The sequence below is a fragment of the Corvus moneduloides genome, chromosome 7 (genome assembly GCF_009650955.1).
Source record: "Corvus moneduloides isolate bCorMon1 chromosome 7, bCorMon1.pri, whole genome shotgun sequence".
In the NCBI taxonomy this organism is placed as follows: domain Eukaryota; kingdom Metazoa; phylum Chordata; class Aves; order Passeriformes; family Corvidae; genus Corvus; species Corvus moneduloides.
The window spans coordinates 17,280,934-17,302,350 of record NC_045482.1 but is presented as its reverse complement, the minus strand read 5'-3'; the positions used below and the strand labels follow the sequence as shown (position 1 = coordinate 17,302,350).

General features: G+C 37.6%; 1 protein-coding gene across 3 annotated transcripts in view; it reads right to left on the bottom strand.

Moving 5' to 3' along the window:
* Positions 1-20,550, bottom strand: part of LNPK (lunapark, ER junction formation factor) — a 50,825-nt gene extending 30,275 nt beyond the window's left edge. For 2 of the 3 annotated variants that reach the window (XR_004241251.1, XM_032114465.1), the window contains exons 1-8: positions 20,466-20,550; positions 16,650-16,731; positions 15,371-15,415; positions 14,049-14,236; positions 10,688-10,746; positions 7,422-7,462; positions 1,185-1,265; positions 1,047-1,098 (exon numbers count right to left, since the gene is read on the bottom strand). Coding sequence is in view for 2 of the 3 variants with exons in the window: in XM_032114465.1 (XP_031970356.1) it covers positions 1,047-1,098; positions 1,185-1,265; positions 7,422-7,462; positions 10,688-10,746; positions 14,049-14,236; positions 15,371-15,415; positions 16,650-16,676 (493 nt within the window). In the remaining variant the exon portion in view is untranslated. The remainder of the gene's footprint in view (positions 1-1,046; positions 1,099-1,184; positions 1,266-7,421; positions 7,463-10,687; positions 10,747-14,048; positions 14,237-15,370; positions 15,416-16,649; positions 16,732-20,465) is intronic. The other variant, XM_032114466.1, reaches the window with a different exon arrangement.
* Between the last annotated feature and the right edge of the window lie 867 nt (positions 20,551-21,417).

The following is a 21,417-nucleotide window of genomic DNA, read 5'->3' as shown; positions in this document are numbered from 1 at the left end:
CAAATTTGATGGTGCAGCTTATGAATACCCTTGTCAGTAAATCCAGGTGCTCTGCACCCAACAAAATGACTACTAAGACTGAGAAATGGGAAAAATGGAAGTTTGGTTACTCACAAGAATTTAACACAAAGTTGACAATTCTAATAATAAATTCTAAAGCAATCTGTCTATTTTATGAAAAATTATGCATATCAGATTCTGCAGTTTATTTTGAGCATCAGCCCTTTCAGGTTATAACAGCAAGTTAACAGCAAAGATCTGTCTTAAAGTGCGAGTACAATCCTCAGTAGTATAATACGAGGCAGCCTTCATACTGTGTTCATACAACCATACTCAGTTTAACTACAGCACAGCATATTACACTCAACCTTAATAAAAATTAACAGTAGTTTGGTCACATAAATATTCGCACAAATACCACCTTTTTAATGTAAGCATTCTACTGTGTGTGGTATCTTTAGAGTTTTGAAACTTGTGTGGATAATCTAGAAACAAGGCTTCCTTGAAACACATTCAAGTTTTTTTTCTATTTTATTATTTTATTCAATAGCACCTTTAAATGGAACATCATAAACCGGTAAAGAAGTGTCCACTCTTTGCAACTAGAAAGTAGTTGAATTACGCACCAGCTTCTTTTTCCTCTCTGGGCACTAAACAGAAGTAGTTTAAGCACTGCATTAGGAAAGGTCTAACTAGCCATAAATAGAAACACAATTGAAAAGCTAAGTCAATGAATATTACACTAGATTTGAAAACACCTTAGTATTCTAGAAAAGTTGCAAGTATGCCACAAGGAGTTAATTTTCTCTCAGCTTTAACATCAAGCAGCATTAAATATTCTGCTGTCTAGAACATCAGGCTTTAGTAACAGATCCCTTATCTGAAAAATACAGAACAGTAATGGGCACAGCCTAATGAACAGTCTATTAACCCTAAATAAAGGTCAATTGATCTACAAATTTTATCATAGACAGACTTCTAGAGTGGAAATTGCTGTGAAAGATGAGTATCTATGCTAAAGAGCACCTGTTTTACAGGGCTATTACCTTGTCCAGGTCTTGGGGTTGCAGATGTTCCAGCAGATGGTAGTTCAGTCTCCTGCCAATTAATTATAAATAACATTATCTGAATGCTCAGCTCCATAGTACCTTTCATATAACATCAGTATCAATAACAAGACTCACCTTTCCACTTGATTCTGGATCAAACCTTTCAAGGATTAGTTTAGCAGTCTTGTATGTTTCCTTTTCCATTACTTCCTCAAGCTGGAAACAAAAAGGTTCCACACATCAGTAGAGAATTTTTCAAAGTATTTCTCCCCCACCATAGCACCACAGCCTCCCATTTACAAGCATCTTATCAATGTTACCAAAAGGTGAGGCTCATCCAATGAACCAGTAGCATTTTCAGATACCTGCAGATTTGCTGTATTCAATGGAAAATAAATTTTGCTTCCAAAAATAGTTTCTGAACTCTAATGGACTACTTGTACTTAACAGCTTTATTGCAAGGAAACACCAAATATTGCTAATTGTTTACATATAATGAGGAGAATAATTACAAGCACCAACTTCAATAATGGAATGTGCAAAAATCTATCAGCCATCATTATTGGAAGTTATTAGACATGACAAGCAAATGACAGGCAATTCCTTAGATTTATTTCCTCATAGCACTTAATGCTATTAATTTAAGGAAGGTCGTTAGCCAAGTGCTTTACAGAATAAAGTCCCTGTGCCAATTAACTGCTGTCAGCATCGATTTTAGATTATTTATTAGCAGAAGCAATTAGCTTGCTGCAAATGCTGTGAAAACTCACTAACTAGAGAACAGCCATGGAATTTGCTCAAATGACTTTAAAGGCTAGATCTACATCTTTACAGCAATTCAAACTGCTTTTCAGAAAAAGGAACACGTTAAGAATTTAAATAAAAAAATTTACTGAGAACTATGCATACTTTAGGGAGTGTAATTAAAGCACTTCATTATTACAGCATTTTATTTACAATGCACTCAAGTGGCTTTACTGCTAATACACAGGCTTAATTAAAAAAAGTAATCACTAGTAAAGTATCATTTTAGTGGTTAACAGCCAACATCAGAAGCATCTTAACTTTAAAAGTGAGATAGTTGAAGTTATGACAAATACCTAATATGTATAGAAATTATAATACATTTTACAGTATCTTAAGCAGACCTTTCCAGATATGCTGACTAACGGTCATGTTCAGCTAAAAGTGGGGGCTTTGTTTGTTCTGAAGTTTGCTGTTGGCATAAACTGCAAAACTGAAAAGGTCAGTGGTCAAAAAATTAAATTCTCTCAAACTCATTTATCACTGCTAAAATAACAAATGGTGCAGGTTAACATGAATTTTATGCCATTATTTAGCTAGTGAGAAACTAAAGTTTCAGCCATTCTGCATATACAGACTGTGAAGGAGTTTTACATTTTGACAGACCTCAGGATTACAAATAGACCTCAGAAGCTAAATAAAAATTCACTCCATTTAATGGCTACTGTGTATTCATTTAACACTCACTCCTTCACACATTTCTTGAAGTTTGAGGCAAGGAATACTTTCCAGGCTGTTAATTAAGGACTGTTGAAACAAAAGGGAGTGAAGAAGGAAGTAAAAATCAATTTCCTAAACTTGTATTTCAGCATCACTTTGGAGTTAACCCACTAACTTCATAAAACAAATGCCACACAGTGCAATAAGAGCAGAATTAATGGTCTAATAGGAAAAATAAAGTACTTATTGCTTATAAAAGTAAAAATCATAAAACAGATTTTTATATAAAGGGGTAAGGCTAGTGAGGTGAAGCTGCAAAGCAGGGAAGCATTAACAGTCAGTGCTAATATCTGGCCAGCAAACCAAAATTTAAAAAAACCCAATTCACTTCACATCAATGAACATAAAATGCATGCAGTTGTCTGTACAGCCAAAAAGAGAAATAACCTTCTGCAGGACAAAGTGACCTTTAGGGGAGAGAAAAACCAGAATGCTCCACCATCACTCGACACTTTCTTTATCTAAAGCACTTCCTGCCACAGCAGTATTAGACAGTATCATAGCTATTTGTGGATACATAAGTTTTGCAAATACAGTAACATTATTTTGAAACATAATTCAACTCTCACCACAAGATTCAGATGTCGAAGTTATCCTTCACATTACACAGTTATTGGATAATTCAACGAGTTACTCTTCATATTTTGAAATTCATATATAGCTTTAAAATTCTAGTAAAGCTGAATCTGAACAAGAATTCAATATCACAACTGATTCTTTACAAATTTCTTGAAAATATATAGAAATTGTCAGGATTTCTATAAGCATAGCCACATTTCTCATGCTTTCACTTACAGAATATACTCTTCTAAAGTAAATTGCATTTTGGCTGACAATACCAAATAAAGAACCAAAAAAGTCCAAGCTTACTTACTGTGAGCAAATCAGTGTAATTACTAGAAGAAAGTAAGAGCCTGTGTAAAATTTAAATACTACTTCTATGTTTGCATAGCAGAGGAAAACTGCTTGTGTGCCAACACAGGAAGCTCACTGATGAATGTAAACCAACACACTGACTTCTGGAACATTCACCATCCTGAAGCATAATCTGGGAAGGGTTAACTTAACACTGAGCACTGGCTCACTAACATAGCAAATTGCTCAACACCTCTTCCTCTTTTTCTGTAATACAGTCTTCTCTGAGACCCAAAACTTTTCCTATAAAACCATTTTCTGCTTTCTGCCAAGGGCTAACTTGTAGTCTATCCTTATCAATAAAATTATAATACTGAGCAACCAGAATTACAAGTGAACTCTCTAAGAAAGTTAATACCAGCCTAATCATGAATTTCTCATGGAATTAATCAGATATTAAAAAAGAAGTATGGAATCACATTCTCTTCATATGAGCAACTGTATCAATGAACTCCTTCCCAACAGGCAACCAAACAGAATTCCTTTGGGAACAACATCAGTTGACTAAATTGAAAAGTAATACAAGTAATGTATTTTAAGCTTCTTGTAAATGCAATTTAGCAACCACAGACTTAAGTATTGGTGTGGTGCAAACCACTCATTATTCACCATACTACTACGTGAGTTCATGAACTGAGAATTACTTGGTATTTCAAACCCAACTACAAAGAGGTCTTTCTTTATGTTCACACAAAGCCATGACACTCATTCCAGTCCACCATTTAAGATATACCAGTACACATAACAGAAGTTTCATTAAAATCCAAAATAAATCATTTAAGTCACAGTAATCAAGTGTACTCTGAACAGATCCATGCCAACATTAAAACCACCAAAGTAACTGCTTTGCGTGAATGCTACATGAAAGAAATAATTCATTTGACTCATTGTCAGTAAATATGATTTTTAACTGTATTTTGAGTTTCCAACTGCATGTTTGCAGTACTCTAGCATATACCAGGTAGACAAAATGGAGCTTATACAACAACCAACTCCTCGCAGTGTTTTTATCACATATGAAAGTTATCAAAATATCAAAGGTTGTCTACACCTAGAATGCTGAAGACAAAGTTGATTAAAGAGTAATTATTTTAAGTAGCAGAACTCATATGCTGAATTTTTTTTCCCATTACTAACATAACTCCAAGACAGCCTTGAAATCAGACTAGTTGGGGGCTTTTTCCTAGATTAACAAATGCAACTTTCTAAACTCTTACCTGAAATGGCTAGGAAGTCTGTCAAAGTCTAATATTACACTTAGCCTACTATTCAGAGTAGCTGAGCAAGCTTCAGCAAAGTTTAATTCTAAAATTAGCAAGGTAATTACTACACTAGCTTCACGACTTTGTCCTCAGGCTAAGAATTATCCTATCTTTAAGACTGCTGTTCCAGGTAAACTCTCCACTAATTCCCCATGGTATCAGCTTGATACATGTCCTACGCCCTTGCTTTAATATGCTTAACCCTCTGAACTTGCTCATCTACCCATGTTCAGGCTTAAGGGCTGACATCCTCATTAACTGAGAAACTCTGAGGCCAAAAATCACAGCTAAAGAGTCACAAACACAACCACAGTACCCCTTATGATCAAGGAGGGAAACAAAGTTGTATCTTGAAGTGGTGCCTTAATTACAGCTAATTAACTTAATCCCTACCCCTAACTCATAACTTAACAAGCTTTAAAGTATTCACTAGGAAAAAAATATAAGACAGTCAGTTCTGTGAGAAATAAGTATTACACAAACTTTAAGTCAAAGTACAGGATAGACAATACTAATGGTAATTTCCAGATGAAGCATCTGTATTTGTCAAGTATTTTACCCACATGAGTATCCACATGACTATCACCAAAGCCAGAACATAAATTAAACAGAAATTAATTTCTATTGAGCAGTCACTGCAAACCCACAAGGACATTTTAGCCAATGAGGAGCTTACACCATTTATAGGTAAGCCCTGTAACAGCCTTATATCCCTTCAGCACGCAAGTAATGTCTGTAGGGAAAAGGTGGGCCACATGACAGTAAAACACAAGTACTGTAACATTTTTCAAAAGGACAATTGTCTTCAGTATAAGATTGATCCAGCAATTAGGTAGCTGAGCTCCAACAAAGTGAAAAAGCACAGCTGTTTCAACAGGATCTGTGCCTAGGCAACAATTTGCATTACAAATAAACAGGAAACACATAATTTACTTATCCTAGATACTTTGAGGACCACAATGTAAATTTCTTAGTAACTAATCCTATTTGCAAACTTAGCAGCAAATCAGAATTCAACAGGGGAAAAAAAAAACCTCTCCCTCCCCATTATTTCACTTGATTTTTGTTTTGTTTTACTCAAAAGTAGGTTATTCATAGCCAAAGGCACTCCTTAGGAAGTTAATAAAACAAAACAAAATCAAATCTGAGTATTATCAAAACAAAATTTTAAAGAATGCAATTTTAACAGTGTTTTTATCTAAAACATGAATTATATTCTGTCTTGTTACCTGCATCCCCTTCCAGCTCATTTCAACATATTCTGTATCGTGTATAATTATCTAATTTTAATGCTTAATTGAATATCTTAAATTATGATGAACCTCCTGAGTCCATCTTCTGAGTAAAAAATACCAACACTGCACTGATTCAAGAAGTTGCAGTAAGTCCTCTGTTTCTGGTTCCTTGCTAGGAACCAGGCACCCACAAGACCACGTGATAATCACAGACTGTGAAAAATATCTGAGTTATATGTTACTGGACTTCCCAGAACTCAGTTTCACTAATCCTATTTAGAAGTTTGTCTTTAATGATTAAAGTTTGACTTGCATATATACTAATGGCAATTTATACTTCCAGATTTAAATTCCCTGTAGTTACACTATAATTTCATTATTGTTTACCAAGTATTTGTGCAGTTGCTTCATTTTTAACTACTCCTGGTTCTTCTACAGTATGCTGGTTTGATGTTTTGCATATGCAAAATACACATTTAGGTTTTTCCTGACTAATCTTTTATTCAATGCCTTTATTCTTAATTGCTTCTCACGTACAAAAATTCAGCATTACTAGTTCTTCTACAATAAAGATTTTCATGATTACAGAAAACTAAACTTAAACTGAAATGAAGACTTTACATTTAAGATTCCAAAAACTCTTTTGATCTCCACTGCGCTTTTTCGGCTTCAAGAACTTTTCCTTGAACACTACCAAATGACAATGTTAATTGGAAACATTAACTAATTTCAGTTAAGCAGTTTTCATAAAATAAACGTAACAATGCAGTTGTCATGCTCATTTGTTTCTTTCCCAGAAAATGTGAGCCTCTCAAACTCCTTTGTATCACTACTACAACCAAAGGACACATCCATTTAAATACTAGCAAATCCTCTACACCAAAGGACAATGACATCAGTAGGTTACAGGTTATCTTTTCTACATCTACATTTTAGAAGTGGTAAAACACAGATCATGACATAATACCAGACTCTTATGCAACTCATTTTTGGTACCTTTGTTGTGGGTTTTCTATTAATTTAGCTACCATGGCAAAATCCAGAAGGTATGAGGTGAACACTTTGGGCAACTCATTAATAACAAAGCCTCATAATACAATTTTTGGAGTTTTTGGAGGGAGGAGGAGTTGCTTTGGTGGGGTAGGGTTGGGGGGCTGAGAGTGTTAGGGTTGTGGTGGCTTTTAAGTTTTGCCTTACAAGGCAGCTGAAGCCAACCGTGTGAGAAAACAGCAAGCTTCCTTATGGAATTATTAAACAGAGAGGAAACAGCTTTCAGTGTTACAAACTTTGCAAAGAGGGCAAGTTATCCAAGACTTGGAACCTTTTCCATCCTAAATTTGTCTAAGATTAAATGTTGATCAAGTTTGGTGCAAATATGTGGCATACACCAGTTTTAGTGGACCATAGCAACCATTTTTTCTTGACATTTTACTTACTATTTTTTTCTTTTGAGATTTTAAATCTTCCAGCGCATCATCTAAAAGAAGAATATTATACATTAGTTTTCAAATATAAATTAAGATAATTTTAGCACACTCTAAACATTGACTTCGCCTTGTGAAATGAGGAAAAATTATGCACTGACCACTACCAACTCTACACATCAGTAAACTTTGTATAAAATAACTAGAGATTTTATGTGAAAATAAATCACTTAAAACGCTGAAATCACTTATAAATTATAGCCCACTGTTATCACTTTACAGTTATAACTATTAAAAAATTTTATGTACCATTTCCTCATTAAGCAAACCAATTCTAGCCAGTGCCCTGCTTTGACCTACATTAAAACTGGTAAAACAATGGACCAAATACATTTAATCTCATGAGTCAAAATACAGAAAAAAGCTTGAGGTCTAAGCATTAATATATCTGAGCACCAGATTTACTGGGTTCAGTATTTCCACATAAACCTCTTAACACATACTAGTTTCAAATGCCAGGTCAATTCCAAGCTTCAAAGCTCAATCTATTTCCCCCTTTCTATACATTCAGACTACAGCAAAACCCCCCAGTTTTGTAAGAACAGATACCAGAAGGTCATTCTACTACTAAATGTTAAGAAACTGTTACAACAAGTAGGCACAGCACCTAACCTCTCTAAGAGGAAGAAGAAAGACCAAATGCATGTGGGATTTTTCCTGGAAGTCAGTGTTTGGAGCTTGACACTCAAGGAAAACTCACTGTAATAAACCATCACCTAATGCAGAAGATACTCTCTCAACAAATTAGCTTTCTACTACCATCATTCACAGCAAGAAGATTGTAACAATAAACTGTACAACTTTTTACCCCTTCTCAGCTCTACTGAACACTGGCAGTTTACCTATTTTTACCCATTTTTTCAGATTTCAAAGAAAGGAAAAGCTTCATAGAACTATAAGACAAAACCAAAACCAACCAAACTAAATACACTTTTTTTTGTACCTTTATTTATTTATAAGTAAGTATCCTATACCATTTAAATTTACTTCAGGAAAACTGTTACTTAAAATTAAGGGAACAAATAATTACTAGCAGAATGCAGAAAATCCATTTTGATCAAATAAACCTCTTATTAAATGTCCACAATACTGAAACTGGCATGCACATATCCAAAAGGTTATTTTTTATGCAATAAAAGGGTAACTACAACTATCCGTATTTGTTAATAGGACATGAAAACAAGACCGTATTTAATACTAGGCTGGAGCACAGAAGCTGGACAATTCCAGAAAGTGTGCATCTTCAAATTAGTAAGGTTCCTTTCAATAAATTTTACATTTATATTAGAACACAATCTCACATGTTGCTCCACACAGATTAACATCTTGAAATGTACTGCAATGCAGTGTGGTATCACAAAGCCAAATAAACAGCAGACTACAGCCAACTGTTAATGGCTGGTTACTCAAGAAACTGAAATTGCTTTTGCTACAGAAATGCCTAGAACATCTTCAGGCATAGCCTTCCATGAAGCAATGCAATCATTTTAAAGTGTGGGTGTTTCTTTCTGATCACTGTACCTCCTGTATTCAACATGAACCTCATGAAACACCTGCCCCTTCTAATGTGGCCAAATGGCAATTACTGCAAAGTACTCTCAAGAAACCAATATATCTCATCTTAATTAAACCTACAGAAAAAAAAAAGAATTCATACTAGAGAAGTCAATACCTGCAATATACCTCATTTCTTTTCTCCACGCTTTGGGACAGATCAGCCTAAATCTCCCTTAACAGTTGTTTGCCTGACCAGTCCTAAAAACTGAAATTCTATCATTTCTCTGCATCGCCTTTCCTGGAGTCTAGCTATAAATTTTCTTCATTCACAGCATCATTCCCAAATCTGGTGTATACTGGTTATCCAGCACAGGGCTTTGTTGTATTAAATAACCACCTCCAGTGTCTCAGTATGTTATACTAACTTATCCCAGAATAAAAACTTAGCTTTGAGCAACTTGGTTGACAGTTTGCTCTCTCAGCTACACTTTCTCCTGCTTTACTGCTTCAACTCTACAGCCGATTTTTCTTTTTCAAACATAGGACTTTTATCTCTGAGCTAAAACACTTCATTTTTATCCAGTCTCTGGAACCACACAAAAATAATCCCTTTTGGCATGTTCTATCATCTACTAAACCCTTTAAACACAGGTTCAACAAAAGCACTAGACTTGCCTCTATGCTCAAAACAGCAATAAAGACATTTAAGCAAAATAGAAAAACATACTTTTTTTTCCTATTCAGCCATGAAATGCAAATCATTCATTTCACCTTAGAAATGAATCACACAGCACCACGGAATATATGGACAATTTTATTTCTACATAAAAATGTATGTTCTGCACTTGCATATCAAATACAAACATTAAGTTTAAGAAAAATTCTAAAAGTGATGTTTAACTTGTAAGCTGTCACAAATTAAATACATCATGCTGTTCTGCAAGTCATAAAACACAGTGCAACATTGAGGTTTTCCTGTATTATTGCTCACATCACCATGAGATATTGTTACAGGCTGGACTGCTTTCAAGGAAAGTCTCAAATGAATTCTAACTACTGCAGACAAGTGCCACAGATGCTGTTTTTAAATAGCATGCAGATTCATTCTAATGCAAAATTTAACAACTTTTTATATGTATTTGAACACCTCCATTACTTTTTGGTTTTGTTACATGACTTCCAATTTTCCTTAGCTCTTAGAAAAAGCAGAAAAACACCTGCTTGCACCTTTCCCACTCAGGAAAACGTAAGTATGCTTTGGAGAACTTGAGAGAGAAAAGCTATCTTGACAAATAAATTAGACACATCAGCTATAAATCTCTTCCCTTTTGTATAAGGATAACAGATTAAGACTGCTGGAATACTTGCGAGATGCAAGTATCAAGGGAACTACTACTATTGTTTATATTTCCTTTCCCCGTGCTCCCACTTCTACACCATATTTTATTCCATTACACTTTTGACACATGCAAAGACAGGAGAAAGTTAGCACAATTTTATAAATGAAGTGGAAGGTTAAGCAGTTTCCTTCCTGTTCTTTCATGAATTATGTGGTAGAAAAAAAGTTCAGCTCATACTACCCAGCATTAACTAAAAGGCTACTCTTGTCCTCCTGGAAGCCAAATGATCAAAGCATTTCCATTATCATAGCAAGCATCATTCTCAACTAGCTACATATTAAAAAAGCAAACAAACAAACACCACAAGGAGAAAGTACTTACTATTCCTTTCTGTCCGTTTGGAAAAGAAAAAAATGAGCAGTGTTCTTATACACCAGATTCTTTAGAAGACAAAGAAGAATTATATTAATTAAAATATATTACAGCAACCATTTCTGAAATCATTTAGCAAACAGAATACTTACCAGATGAGATTTTATTTTGCAAATACAAAGGACAGAAAACTTCAAACAGTATTTATATAAAAACTAAAAATTAAATCAGCATCTTGTCAACAAGACATCAACATTGCTCTAAATAAAATCGTATTTTCTACTACAATTGTTACTTAAGGCAGAAATACTAAGGCAGCAGCAGCAACATCATCACTTGCTAAAAAATGTTCAGCTGAAAATTACTTAGTCATCACTTCTTATTTGATACTTTCATAATGTATTTTTTCCAAAAAAAGAAACTTACCAGTTAAGGCCCAAAATTAAGGCCCCAGAGATTTGTGGGAAGAATTCTAATACCAACGAAAACCATGAGATACAGCTACTGTATAAATGTTCTCCCAAGCAGAATTAACTGACCTGAGTCCTAGTGATTTTAGAGCTCTAAGTCTACTCAGTTTCTGTAGGGTTTCAGCTGACTTAGCTAGAGCAGTTTATGTCAAGATAAACTGATCTATGACCATTTTACATTTGAAAGGTCTCTCTGCAATCATCAGGACTTCATTTGTTTTAAAGCTTAGAATTGCTTATAAGTATTAAGCCAACACATTTCCTGGTAAGTTATTCAGTCTAAGCCAAGGGGCAAACCTCATACATCAAGCTATTCCAAGCATCTTATTTAAAGCCCTCCTAATGTTAATTAAATAATAGAGCCTAAATTAGCAATGTTTCATTTAAGAAAAAAAAACAATCATAAAGGCTAGAAAGGTTATCTGACTAACAACATGCATAAGAAAGCACGCAAAAGGCTCTAAGATTTCAATAGTTTTGACTTAATTCATAAGAACATTGTCTGTATTTATATAATGGTTGCCCAATTAAAAATGTCTTCACATATTAACAACACAACCCAAATTAGGCAAGTTAGATGATGCAACTGGAATCTGAGAGCAACCTATCCAAGGTAGGAAAAACAAAGAAGTTTAACTATTTCATGTTCAAAGGTGTGCTAAAATAACTGATCTAAGAATACAGGTTGATTTATCTGCTTACACAACACAAAACGTGTCTTCATAAACTACCAGAAGAAATAAGTGTTTACAGGGTTTAAATTGCCTTAAATATCTTGTTACACAGGCAAAAGCATTACTTCTTTTTTAATGTATGCCTTAGAGTCTTCTGCCTAAAGCTGTATTCTAAATATGGTAGGACACCATGAAATAAAAAAGCATTTCCACTTTAAGAAATCCAAGATGAAAATTTAATAGCAGACCATTTCAGACCAATTTTACCAAAAAAAAAAAAAACAAAAAAACAAAAAAAAACCAAAAAAACCCAAACCAAAAAACACCATATTTCAGTGAAAATCAGAACACTCAAATTAAAACTAATTCAAATAAAAATCAGTTCAAGAAGAGCACCCTTCTAAAATGCTAACATATTTTTTCAACTGTTCCAGTATCTCAGTATACATTTAAAATTAATGAAGTTATATTCCTAAAACTTAACTTGCTCCACCAACATCAGTAACTTGCTGAGACCCTGAGGGACTGACCTAAGGCAGAAATAAGTTGGTGACTGACTGCAAGCTGGAAAAGGCAGACATACTCCAGTTTGATTAGGGCTGAAAAATCTCTAGAGCTATTACTGGGTGGCACCAGGCATTCAGCATGGAGTCACCTCTTGACCGAGAACAAAGACAAGCTGGCAGCTGCTTGCCACTCATATCTGCCAAAAAAAAGCTGAAGAGGAATAGCTTAAAGGAAAAAAATCTGATAAACAGTTGCAAGTCATAAGAGAACAACAATCTAAGTCCTAGTAAGCTGATATCTAAGTCAGAGTTTTACAGAGAGCCATCCTGAGAAAAACAAGCAGAATTGGAAGACAAACTAGAGAATTGAAGTCCAACATGTAAATTCAAACCACAGCACTAGAAGCCATCACCTTCAATAATAAAATTTCTACACTAATTCTAACACATCTATGCAAAAGGAGGCAGGTAATACTTCCTCTTTTACAAGCTTCTCTATCAGCAGGAGCAAGCCTCACACACTAACAACAAAGACTTCAAAATGCTTGTCCTTAAGAACAAAATTAATTCATATTACTGCCAAAGATTAATTTGAGCTCTAATTTCTATATTAATCCTTTCCAGTCAAGATACTGCTGCCCATGTATCTTCTCCACAGGAACCCACAACAGCAGAATATCAGTATATTATGCATAACAAAGTACGACATACAAAAAGCATCTTCAGGTTGGGGGTTTTCTGCACATTATGCTGACCCACACTCATCAAACTTGCAAGGCCTTAAATATTTACTTTTGACTTTGCCTTTCAAGTCTAAAGCTAAGGCACCTATAAGCCATGCTTTCACACAAAGGTGCTGTACAAATACAGAAGTACTCATGATCATTTCAGCAAATTAGCAAATGCACTGTGTTCCCCGTCGGTAGGAAAGATGCTCAGCAGGCTGCTTTCACCTCCCTGATGGTCTGGAACAGCAAAGCAGCTGTTCAGTGAGGTGGAAGCCCATTTTATTACTTTTAGAAAAGTAGATTTCTTAGAAAACAAAAGCCACTCATCAGGATAAGCAGCCAATCAGCTCAGTGGAACAAAAATGTAGGCAATACTTCCTCCAGTTCACATACGATGAAGTCTGCATACCTTCTTGCTGAACAAAACAGTCAATGATTTTCCAGAAAAACAGCTAATTGTGTAAAACTGGTCTTCAATACACTTAGGGTGACGACCTTTCAAGTCAATTCTGTGTTAATAGCCACCTAACACATGAAAGTAAGTTTTTCCATTCATTTTTGTATTTTTCCCAGGCTTTATACACTACATTTTACGTGCAGGTGACATGCCTTTGGTTGCTTCCATATAGTAATGTTACTTTTCAAATTGCAGTAAAAATAAAACCCAAGATAATGCTCTTGTGCTTATACATTACAGCTGTTCAGATACAGCTCTCTAGCCCCAGCATAATTTGGACAAACCAAGTAACTTTAGATGCTATCATCTTTTGATGACAAGACTTACTTCTATACTAAACCCAGACCCATGAGAGACATTCCCCTCAAAGAAAGTGTCCGCCTAACTACTTAAATTTATTTTAGAAGAAAAAATTCAGCAAGTTATGACATCTCAAGGATTGTCAAAGAAAACCCAAACCCCTGCTGAGATGTATTTTCCATCTCCTTTTATCAAAGAGACAGCAGTTACAAAATAAAAAGGCATATTTACTTACATCAATGGAAATGCAAAAAATGGAAGTGTCATTGTCAGCCTTGCTGTCCATTCGTCAGGAAGACACCACAAATATACAATTAAGCAAGTAATAAGGTAAAGAAGTGAGGAGTAGAGAAGAAGCCTTCCAACCCATAGTTTCTGTAGCCTCTGATTTTTTTCTCTAAATTCTTCTAATGTCTGTATTTCCTGCAAATAAACAGGGTTCAGCCTTATTAGTGAAATTAGTAGGTAGTTTTACTAAGCTGCCTTGAACTGTTTCCTAAAATCAGCCCTATCACTTTGGTACTTGATTAGAAAAGTCAAGCACCTTTTTGATAAATGACACTACTAAGGTTATGATATGGGCCACTTGCACCTTATTAGCAATTAGTAAGGAAAGTCAAAAATCAGCACTTTTCCACATTTGTAATACATTAGTATATTTGGGACAAGTGAAAAATACCAGTATCTTATGAATGGCAGTCTTCACAATCACATAAGTCACTACTAACCATACTCAGCATTCTAAAACTTTCATCAGGTACCTGTGGAATTTTAAATGCCTCTAACACTTTCTACTAACATGGGGAATTGCTGAAACCTCTCCATCACCTCACTTGTTTTCCTTTCAGTGCTTTCCTCACATTAAAAGTGAAATCCTGAACATCTGTATGATGCTTCCGGCATATTAGTAAGTGATGGAGCAATGCTCTGCTATGTGAACCATTTTGACTGGATTTTAAGTGACAACAGAAGTACTCACACTTTCATTAAAAGGAAAACAAAAATATCAGCAGCATATTTCAAAACAGTTAATTTCCCCACAGAGTACAGACATCTGTCACAAATGCTGGTGAAAAATCACAATGGATTACTGAACAATCTATCCAGTTATTCTGCCCCTGACTTTACTTACCGCCACTACAGTTACAACTTCTACACATAAAAGCATACATTGAAGCTTTTCTAATCAACCTGATGAATGGAACTTTGCATTAGCGACATTTTCCATTACATGGGACTTTAACCATTAGTTATAACTGAATTGTGTAATCAAGGCAGCTTAATATTCATTCCCATTTCAGGCTCTCTAAATAAATACTTGCCCTGTAGTTTCTCACTATCTATTATACAGTATTGGTATTTTATAAATGACTAAACAATAAGGGGAAAAAAGATAATTCCTCTGAAATGCAGAATCTCTACTACTGGAATAATTACCAAAATAATTTAAAATTTCATTAGAGTATTTTACCTAATATGAGAGAAATACATGGACAGCAAAAATGAGGCATATTTCTAAACAAAAATCAAACAAAGCACCAAAAAGCAAACACATACCTTATCTATTTTTTCTAACACTTCTACAGTGGAAGGTTTTGCCTGCTTACAAGGGAAAGAACAAAGATATTAATCTCACTTTGAAAAACTCAGTATTTGGAGGATTACTGTGCATTAACAGTTTCCTAACAAAAAGACATATTCATAATAGATTAATAAATTATCTATTTTACATAAAGGTAAGAAGTTTTCCTACTTTAATAGTGACAAATAAAAGGGACCATAATGAATCACTATTTTACAGCTGGCATTATTCTTAACAGAAGGCTCCTCTCCTACATCACAAAAAATGAAAACCTATAATGCATCTACAGCAATAATGAATGCGTGGGTGGAAAGTAAAACAAGAACAGAGTTGATGAGTGGAAGAAATAGGCAAAACACAGAGAATATAGAGAGGAAGCCCTAACCTGAGTACTCCAGCTTTTTCTTACTATTCTTTCCATATAAGGATACATAGTATAAATAAATCATAAGCAACTGCAAGTAAGTGTTGCCATCTCCAATAAAATTCCTCATAGGAGCAACTGGAAATCCACCTTCTAGGAATCTTTCCTAATTTCTGAGAATTATCAAGCCACAATCTTTCCCCACCCTTCACGCCACAAATTCAAAAAGCATAGCTCACAGTGAATCACCCTTGAAAGTGAGTTTCTACTGTACAAAACTGACATTCCACCTAAGTTTCACCTGTAAAGGAGTTTTGTATGGAAGGCTCTGAAGCCAACTGCTAATAAGCAAAGGCAATTCTAGACTCAAACAACTCACACCTGCCAGGAGAGTAGTCAAAAACCTCATGCCCCTTCTTCCTCATAAACTCAGTACACCACTCAAGAACATACAAAGCAGTAAAAGCAGGTAAGAAGACAGACTTGTACAGGACTAAGAAGCTACCAAACTTTGTTAAAACAGACAGAAATGTATTGTGCACATACTCATTTTTACCTAGGTCACCAACTTCTCAAGTCACAGATGCTGCAGTCTCTATCCTAATGATGCACCACAAAAGTATTTAGATTCACAGAAAGAGTTAAAACTGTATTTTTCTAAGTTAACCAAGCCAGTGACAGACTGGTACTACAGAGGAAATAAAGGACAACAGCAGAGTTTCACAGCTTACTGATTTAGCAAAGAATGCTTTTAGTCATGATACCTCACTACTGGACTTTTAAGGGACATACAGGAAAAGTTTAGCACTAACATTCAGACAGCATTAACAGCCAACATGTCCTAGTCTTCTAGAGTAAAGATTACTACATTGTTACACAATGTTACTTACCCTCCACCTTGAAATTAATCCACCCATCTTCTGTTCTGGACAAATGTTGGCACAGCTATCAATCTTCTACAAGAATTCACAGCTAGAAATAAAGTATTAAGCACTTAGGAGCAATCTAACGACATAATCAAAGACTCTCAAATTCATTCCAACATCTTAAGAAATCAAAATATTGCATAAAGCCATAGTCTTGCTATCTACCTACGTGTTATTTTTAAATCCAGTTTTCTGATTCATAGGCCATCTTGTAAGTCAGTTGATCAGCTCAGATGTGGCCAAAGTCATTTTTATTTTGGAAATACTTAACCAGAGGGGAGTCCCAAAAACACAGGCACAAAGTAACTGTGAAAAGAGACACCAAAATGCTCCAGCAGAAAAACAATTATAAAAACTTAGTACTGGGCAGGATTATTCAAGATACTGATTTCCAGTTGTTTCCTCTGCTTCCCATAAGCATAACTCAGTGTTCCTTTTCAGCTGTCACTCTAGGCATTCAGCATTAACATCCTTCTGTTCATGAGAAAGCTTCTCAAATAAATCTACTTCCTTTTTATGCTCTCATCAGTAAGAATACACATGATAGCACTATTTTCTTTTGTATGCTCAGTTTTAAGTTCAAATAACCAGTTTCAAAGATTTCATCTGCTATACAAAAGCACTACATTGGCAGGTCTTCTCTGCACATCAAATTACACTAAAACAGTTCCAAAGCCGCAAAAGCAGCTCACCTCACCCTACAAACCTGGAACCCATGAACAACACTAATTTGATGATCTGGGTCTAAGTTCCTGAACTAAAATTGTAGCAACTTTCCATCAGAAGGTAGTTGAATCAAGGGACTTTGAACTTTAGGATGGCAGAATTTCTCTCCAGTCATTTAATTTACAAGTTTTTTATCTGTTGAACGAAAAAATAATCAGTTCAAAACAACCCTGACAGTAAACTAATACTCAATCCCAACCATGGCTCAAACCTTTTTCATTCTGGAATGAAACACTAACACTTATTAAAACAAAGCACTGATCTAGCTAGACAGAATAATAATATGTAAGTGATTATTATCTCATTTATTAAGTTTCCTTTGGCCAAAAATGGAAAGGTATATTTCAATCCAAATTTGTTTTCAAATTGTCTGAGGCTGTTAGAACAAGTTAATATGTATAGGATATGCACTGCTCACTAGCACAAACACTACTGTAGTCTGGTAACCTCATCATCTTTTAAGAAAGCCAAGGACTTCAGAACTATAGGCCCTATTGGTTTCAGAAGTCAATCCTTAAAGATAAGGAAATCCATACTGGAAATGCCATGAAAATTAAGCTGGAACAGATGGGCAAATTAGCTCTGCTGCTGCCAAATTAGTACCACAAAGGGGTGAGATATGGAAAAAGCAATTACCCCTTGGACTCGAACAAATTCTCAAAGTAATCACTACTGCAGCAACTTACCTCAGTAAAACAGCAGTCTTTTTTTTTTTTTTTTCCAAACCCAATCCAACACCAAGAATTTTACACAACTGTGACTTTGCAGATACAGGTAAGTTTTTGCATGGCAGGTATTGCAGTAGATCTGTGCATACACTTTCTTCCCAGATATTTCTACAGAGATAGATGGCTTTCATAGTGTTTTGCAATCAAGATACTATGTCAAATAGCCAATTGAGAAGTCTGTAAGGCTAGCACAAAGCCAGCAAATCTAGCTTGCTTTCCTAGCACTGCCGCTGCTGTTAGGGGTGGACATAGAGAGACACAGAGATGCTCACACTGCCTTTGTGTGTGCCATTTTCCTTCAAACCATAGTTTGAGAACCTCTCCACTAGAAGTGTTAAAGGATCTTTTGGGAATAGGTCATCCATGAGCTATTGGTGACACTGACTTATATCAATAACACATTCACAGAGCTATTGCTACGCAAGTTTTTTTAAATATCTGGCAAATGCTCAGAAGAGAAACAGGTCTGGCAAGTGTCACTTACACATGTGATTTTACAGGAGCTATGATGACAACAGGCTTTACAGATGCTGCTCTGCAAGTCTATAATACTACCAAAACCCTTCCCCAAAGAGGTATTAAAGGATTAGGGCCACTAGATTCACATTTGCAGTTTAGTCACTGAATCCTCAGTGAGGAGATGGAGAATTTTCTATGATTTCCTTTTTCCCCTCTCTTCTTTTTGACATGACAACACAACTTGTCTTCAACTGCTTCAAACTCTCCTCCTTCCTCCTTACTTGCCACTCCACATACCCACCACTAATATCCTGCTATTCATGGCAAGAGATCTTCCACATGTTCTGCCTTCCCACTCCCTAACCAACAAATTATTGCATAGCACTTTTCCCTTCTGAAGGCTGCATTCTAGCACAGAGCTGTGCATGCCACTGACTAAGCAGTAGTGCAGTTGGACTTATTTCCACGTCCATTATCACAGATTCAATACACAAGTAAGACAGCTGCAACATGTCCTAGGCTTAAAACAGACAGCAGAATCGTTAAAAACACTGAGAAGAGAATCTTAAGAAAACACTACTACCAATTTTGTTACCTGACTCACTCAAGAAAAAAATAGATAGCAGCTCTTCTACTTCCAAAACATGTACATTATTTATTTAAAAGCAGAAGTGCCAGACTAAGAGACCAGAGCAGAAAAAGCTTCTCTTTTGAAAGAGGCATAAATCCACGAAGTCATCCACGCCCATCCACCCAGGTGGAGAAAATAGCTTCATGATCTCATTACACTTTTATCAACTCAGTCTCAAATTTCTTCAGGCTTGTTAATGTTTTAAAGGTTAGAAGTTCTCCAAAAACTCAGTCTCCTAAATAAATTTCAATAACTGACATGCTGAAATTCAAGACTGAGAAACATCAAGGGAAGACATATTAAAAGAAAAAAAGAGAAGTCAGCAACTCATAATCAAGGCCTTGCATACAGACATACAGAACTCTCCCTTAAAGGAATGGGCAATGCTTTTTAAATGGGTGCTTCTTGCAAACTTAGTGACTTCACTTTATGTCAATATTTTTTAGATATTTACCATTACAAAGAACACAAGTTCTACCTTTCAAATTGAATCTCCAGTTCTGCTCAGAGTTCTCTCACAATTTACTGACCTCAGAAACTTCCACTGGGACCATAAAAAGTTTCTCCAGATGAGTGCCAGAGACAAGGAAATAAGCAAAACCAAACCAGGAGCATCACCCACCACCTACTGCTGGCCTGTCCCAGGACGCCCCAGCTACAACAAAATACTGAACTTTTTTCCATTTAAATTTCGTTTTCAGCTGTTTCTGTCTGGAAGCATCCCACAGAGGTCCTATGCTTTGTAGAGCCTTAATTAAAAAGGCAAATTAGCTCCCACACGGACCGCAAAGCGAAGGAGCGAAAAGTGGGCGGGTCAGGCGCTCTTTTTTGAAACCCAACCCCTGGCAGCCTGCGCGAGGGGCCGCCAGCGGCCGGGGCCCGGCGGCCAGGGAGGGCGGCGGCAGCCCCCGGCTCCTCGGCCCGCCGGCCGGGACAGCCGCACGGCGCCGCCGCGCCCCCTCTTCCGGGCAGGGCGCCCGCCGCCCTTCCCCGCAGCCAGGGGCTTCCTCCTCCGAGGCTGCACCCCGGCCCGCCGCCGCCCCGCTGCCGCCCGGCTGCCCGCGGGAAGAGGGAGGGGGCACCTGCCGCCTTGCTCCGCTTCGTGCCCGGGGACGCGGGGCCGGTGCCTGAGTGCGGTCATAGGGAGCGCCGGGCGCCCCTCTCCCGCCACCCCGCGGCCCTCTCCCACCGCGGAGCCGCTCGGGGCCGGGCCGCGCATCCCGCGCCATCGCGTACCTGCCGCGGACCGGGCCGCGCATCCCGCCCGCCGCCAACGCCGCCGCAGGAGGAGCGCGGCGCCCGGCCGCTACTCCCACCAGGCCCCGCGCGGGCGCGGCAGCCAATCAGCGGCTCGCTGCCGCGGGGGGCGCTGGAGCGGGGCGGGGCCGCGCTGCGGGCGGGCGGTGGCCGGGGCGGCATGGGGGGTGTGGGGCGGGGCTCCGCTCCGCTCTGTGCGGTATCGTACCCGGCGCTCCGAACTGTACCGAATCGTAGCCCGCCGTGCCGTGCCGTGCCATGCCGGGCAGCCGCTCCCGCCGCGCCTCGCGGCCCGGCCCGGGCGGTGTCGCGCTGTCCCGAGCGGCGCCGCCCGGCCAGGTCGGAGCGGGCGGGTGTCGGAAGGCGGTCACCGGCGGTGGGCCCAGGAACGCTGAGCCCGTCTTCCTGCGGCTCTCGCTGGTCCCTGTTTACAGAAAATAAAGGTGTTTTAACGCAAAAACCTAGGAACGTGAGGGTCAAATGGTCATATGGAGGTTTGCAGGCCTCCTGGCACTCGTGTTCAGCCAATGAAGCAGTGCTGACAAAGAGGCGCCGTGCTGGATGTCCCCTTGGCGTCACAGCAGAGGGCTGCTCTCACTGTCCTCTTCGTTCCAGACGGCAAGTGTTGAATATCCTTGGAGAGAAACAGAACTCTGGGTTTCTTTAAATCGCATTACTGTAATAACAATGTCCTCTCCCTTGGTGCTCTGCTTTCATCAGTTTTCTTATGTCGCTGACACCCGTCCCTTGCCTCATGCTGAGAGGACGCAGGAACAGAGAGTAAATACTTGCTCTGTTTGCATTATCTTTCTGATGTGCCCTGTTCAGAAGTTTTAGCACTTCAGCAATTACACAAGTGGGTGCATGTGCACAGATGTGGAAGAAAGTCCAAGTCAAAGTGCCTTGTAGTACAAATTCCTATGCAAAAGCT